Source organism: Antrostomus carolinensis, unplaced genomic scaffold (genome assembly GCF_000700745.2).
Source record: "Antrostomus carolinensis isolate BGI_N321 unplaced genomic scaffold, ASM70074v2 Scaffold55262, whole genome shotgun sequence".
Taxonomy (NCBI): Eukaryota; Metazoa; Chordata; class Aves; order Caprimulgiformes; family Caprimulgidae; genus Antrostomus; species Antrostomus carolinensis.
In genome coordinates, this window is record NW_010302815.1 from 1 (window position 1) to 5,385 (window position 5,385).

Here is a 5,385-nt window from a genome sequence, read left to right on the forward strand (position 1 = left end):
GTGGGTCGATGTGACACACCTGTGTTTATTCCACCCAGGCATGGCCCACTCGTGCTGCATGTGGGGCTCAGGCACAGACCTACATGCCTCAGTTCTGTGCGGCCCCAAGTCCTTGGAACTGTGGGATTGACACGGAGACAAACATGAAGCTCATGCACAAATACAGCTGTGATTGCCAGCCAGTTCTTCTGTCCTGGCTTTCTTTCCGTTTCAGACAACTAGCTGCATTGTTTGATTAAATGGTTTTGTTCAGTAGCAAATACAGTGTAAAATCTGCTGAGCAGCGTTTTTTAATTCTCAACAGTCAAAAAATAAGACCAAATTGAAAAAAATACGTTTTCTTGTCTCAAAGGAACAATTCAATTCTAATGCTCATTTTAATGTTTAATGTAAACATCCTATAATAATAGGACAATAATAATAATAATATAGATGAGGAAAAAATGTTTTTATAAGTTTTTATTCTCATTACACTTTCTACTTGAAATCTATTATCAGTGTGTTGAAATCAAACTGTATCTGAAAACTAATTTTATTGTAGAAATACCACTTTCTCCATGTCTTTTTTTTTTTTTTTCCTTGTAGCGGGATCCTTGATGACTACAAAGCATTCACAGCCACAGTCTACGTTTGCAAAAAGTTTAACTTCAACCAGTACAAATACTCCTTATTTTAAAGTAGCAGGTACAATATTCTGTTGTTTCTTTTGTTTTCCTTCTATGGCCCTTTTTCCTTAGTGTCTTGAGTTCAGTAGTAAAGTTCTTGAATTATGTCTTAGAAAGCTGTACATGCTTTCAGAGTGGTAAAAGACATTATAGTATAATACATTGTGAATTACTCTTCAATGACCTTAAGTTAGTTTGGATTATATAGATTATATAGATCTAATATATTATATATTAGAAAATTGGTCTATATAAGATTTTACAACTTGAAAACCACCAGTTAAACTGCCATTGTGGTTCATGTGTTTTACACCCTCTCAGGATGGTGGAAGTTCTTGAAAGACTCCAGCATTCTGCAAGGACTTGTTACTTTTTCTTACCAAACATAAATACAGTTTTTTACAGTTTACTAAGGAGTGCATGAAATGCTGTAATTTCAGAGGTGATTCTGAGCACAGGCAAGCAGCAAAGGGCTGAGCTAGCTGCAAACTTACATAGACTTGAACTAAAAGTAGGTTACATCTGTTATCCTGCTTCTGTACCTGAACTGATTACTTCTCCTGGCTGAGGTGGTACTCATCCATGCTAAGCTCTGTTCTGGTGGGGCACTGAATTGTGTTGCATTGCTGTGCTGTCCTGTACAGAAGTTCTGTGAGATCCTTGTGGGGTACCCCGCTGTGTTGTGTTGCTCGCATGGCTAAAGCAGCGGTTCCCACAGCACAAACCTGTCACGCTCTTCACTGAATAATAAGGAAAGCCCTTTATACAGTGCCAGAGCCTGTGTGTGTTTATACCTCTGTATAAAAGAAAATGTATATATGTACACTTTAGACTATATATCTTTTAAAATTCTTTCTTAATTTTATTCACATATTTCATCTTTCAGAAAGTACGGAAATTCCATCTTACGTGACTAAATGTCCTAGCAATGGGCTTTGCAGTAGATTGCCACCAGACTGTATGACGTGTAACACAAACTATTCCTGTATATATGGGAAGCCAGCCACTTTTGATTGCAAAGTCAAGCCACATGTTCATTGTGTTGTAAGTAACCTGTTACTTTTAAACCCAAATTTAAGTCATTTAATGACACTGTGGTGTCTTGTCATAAGAGATAAAAAATGTATTTCCGGGTTCTTCCATAGACAGGTTTGCAGATCTGTGGTACGTTTGATCTGGCTGAACCATAGGCCGTTGCTGTAGAGACAGACCTTTCCTTCTCTGTTTTGCCTTTCTTGCCTTGGATCTTTTTATTACACAGCCGTTCAATTGAGTTAAATCAATTTTTTAGCCAATCAAAACTGAATCATTTTGAGAGCCGGGAGGCTAAATTTCTGTCAGAGGTACAATCTGATCGCACAGGCAAGACCAAATGAGTCCTGCTTTTGGCAGTAGCCTTAGATTGGAGGAAGCAGTAATGTTAAACTGCACTTTAATAGCTCTGGGTCAGTTTTCTAACATTGATTTTTCTGTTGTACTTGACTACATAGAGGTAGCAAAGAGAGTAATTGTTATTTTGCCCAAAATGTCTATCCATTAAATGTGATTTCATATTGCACGATGTGGACTTTTTTTTTTTTTTTTCAATTACTAGTGAAGTGATAATGCTGTCCTTTTATAGGATCAGAATAACCATGAGCAGGAGAACTTTACAATTAACATGACATGCCAGTTTTGCTGGCAGCTTGCAACAACTGATTACGTGTGTACCAATTCTACAAACTGCATGACGGTTTCTTGTCCGCGACAACGATACAATGCCACCTGCACAGTACGAGATCATATCCATTGTCTGGGTAAGGTGGGCTAAAACAGATTCTGTAAAGAAGCTTTTTTTTTAAAAAAAAAAAAGAATTTATCGACATTTTTTCTAATGGGTAAATACAACAACTGTTTACATCTGTTGCAGTAACAGCCTGCACCTTGATTAATCTGTTGTATTTTTTTATAGTTATGTTTTAATTTTTAAGCATAATAGTGACATTTAACTGTAAACCTTTGCTTTTAATACTGTTGCATACCTTCACATGAGAGAAAATAGTTGTTTTATTTTTGTCAACTTCTATGAATTAAACTAATTTGGATGCCACTAATAGAATCCATATCAAATGTCTTAGTAGGATAATGAAAAATTTTCATGCTGGTTTCACCCAACTAGTTTAATTTCCCCCCTATATTTGTTGAGTGACCTTGCATGTTTTCTGATGTGGGATGAAGACTGATGGAACAGAGGACTGGAGTATATATGAGGTTTTGTGTTGACAGTGTTTGTTTCAATTAGTGTCAACCCTTTCAGACTCTCGTTACACAAATACAATATCTTCTTGCTTGTCATTTTATTCCATGTTATGTGGTCTTTCTTTGTTACATTAAGGTTGGAATGTTTTCTGATGTTTAGGTAATCGAGTTTTTCCTAAGATGCTCTATTGCAACTGGACTGGAGGTTACAAGTGGTCTACTGCCTTGGCACTAAGGTACGCAACGACTATTGGAGAACGTCAGGCTACAATAGATAATATTATTAAAAGTTGATTAATTGTCTATAAAATGTTCAGTTTTTGTGGTTTTCTGCTTGGTATTTTTTAGTGGTGTACTGACTAACCACTATTTCATATAGCCTAGCTCAGAATTTGGAGGGACAGGATGCTTGAAGATTTCATACGCAATAGTACTAGCTGTCTTCAGTAAATAGAGCTCGAGAGAAAACATTTACCCTATTTCTGCATCAAATTTACTTTCTTCAGAGTAAATGCCAGTGATTCTTAGGCTTCACAAAGTGATCTGTTTTCTGAGTAGAGAGGATGTGCTTACTTTTATTCTCTGTGGTGTCAGAGGAGGTACAAATGCTCAAAAAACCCTGCAGATTTATGGGGTTTTCTTCCAGTTTTTGATATGTTTTAAACAATTAGGGCTGCAATTGTCCAAATTACATCTTGGCATCTGAAATGAATGCAGCTGTTTCTGAGCTGGATAAATGCCACAGAGCTGGCAATAGTTGGTTAAGGTTTATTAAGGTTTCCTTCCCAACTGTAACAGCTAGAAATGCCCGAAGATGAAGTTTCTTGCATTTTAAATTATTAGGCCAGAGACCAGTGTAGCCCTATTAAAAGAAACTATTTAGGTTATTTGTGGAATATTCAGCCGTTAGAGCACCACAATAGCGATTTGAAAGTAACTGAAATTCTTTTGGTGGCAAGACCTTTTTATTAAATTCTACTATTTAAAAAATGGTTGATATGATAAATTAGGTAGTGTGACTGTTCCTAGAGTGAAAGATGCAGTAATACTCTGATTAAGAAAGCGATCTAATGCACTTTCCTCGATAGCAAGAGTTGTTCTCTCTGCCACCAGCTGGAGAAAATTACTATTGTCTGATGCTGCATGGGGCTGAATATAGCATTTGGGTCTGTTTCTGTAGCTTGCTTGTTGGGGTTTCTTTAGCTTCTGCTAGCTTAGAAAAGTTGAGATACATTTATAAACCTGTGAGTTTTGGCTTTTACTGCTTGTCATGAATGAAAAACTGCCAAGCCTCTGGGTATTATTAATTGGCTAACAAATAGTGCTATTTCATCCAAAGCTTTCTCACTTATTAACCCAGTCAGCTCTTCTTGTACAACAAATGTGTAGTTTCTTGAATGATGTAGAGCAAAACTATCATCAGCTGGTAGATATGTCAGAAAGAAGTGTGTCTGGATACCCAACCACAAACAATAATGAATCACATTTCTGTTCCTATAGCATCACCCTTGGTGGATTTGGTGCCGATCGTTTCTATTTGGGCCAGTGGCGGGAAGGTCTGGGAAAACTCTTCAGCTTTGGTGGACTTGGAATATGGACACTAATTGATGTGCTACTGATAGGTGTTGGCTACGTGGGACCTGCAGATGGTTCTCTGTATATTTAAATGGGGGTGCAACATGTTTCAGAGAGTAATTGCTTGGAAAGGGCTCAAAATAAAAGAATGTAGAAATTTGAGCTCTTAAGGTAAAATAGAGAACAGTTGTTCTTTTGGTGTGCATATATTTTAATGTACAGTATCTGTACTTGGTTTGCCTTAACTAAGGTAAAATAAAAGAGTGGATCACTAAGTAAGTTGAAATTAATTTCCTTTCTTCTATGGACATGCTATTTTTCTATGAAAAAAGTTGGAAGAGCTAACCAGATTCTGTGCAGTGCTTGAACTTGGATGATCTGTCAAGCACCAAAAGAGATGCAAAGTAACTTGAATATTGAGTTATTTCATACTTGTATGCTTGAATATAACTTTAAAGCTAACTTCCCTAAATATGTCAGGAATTTTAAAATTATTATTATTTGTGGGAGGATAATTTATTTGCCTGAATTACTCAAGCAGTGTGTAGATCACCATGTTTTATGATGTTGTTAATTACATTAATTTCTGTTTTGGGATATAGCAGGAGCTGACACTTGCTTAGTGGCTCGTTGACTTGCAGTTGTGGGGTTTTTAGAATTAGATTGCAGTAACATTAAAAGCTAAATATTAAATAATTGAAATAGATTTTAGGATTGGTCCAGGAACGTCTCTTATTTTAGTTGGGTTTGTCCTGCATAGTGAAAGGTAAAACTCGTATTCTTGTGCTAGCAAGCTCGCCGAGTTAGTTGTTAAAAAGGGTTGGCACTAAAACGATGGATGCATTTCTCTCCGTACGCCTTTGTGAGGAGGTACGGTAGCCAAGGGTAGCGCCCGCGCAGCAGCACC

The 5,385-nt window shown here is 36.9% G+C and overlaps 1 protein-coding gene across 1 annotated transcript; it reads left to right on the forward strand.

The window, feature by feature from the left end:
• Positions 1–590: 590 nt before the first annotated feature.
• On the forward strand, positions 591–4,757 carry LOC104519629 (TM2 domain-containing protein 3). The gene is made up of 5 exons (XM_010163884.1): positions 591–684; positions 1,552–1,709; positions 2,287–2,461; positions 3,064–3,139; positions 4,404–4,757. Exons 1-5 carry the CDS (start codon positions 597–599, stop codon positions 4,567–4,569), a joined length of 663 nt encoding a protein of 220 aa, XP_010162186.1. The 5' UTR covers positions 591–596; the 3' UTR covers positions 4,570–4,757.
• Positions 4,758–5,385: the final 628 nt, after the last annotated feature.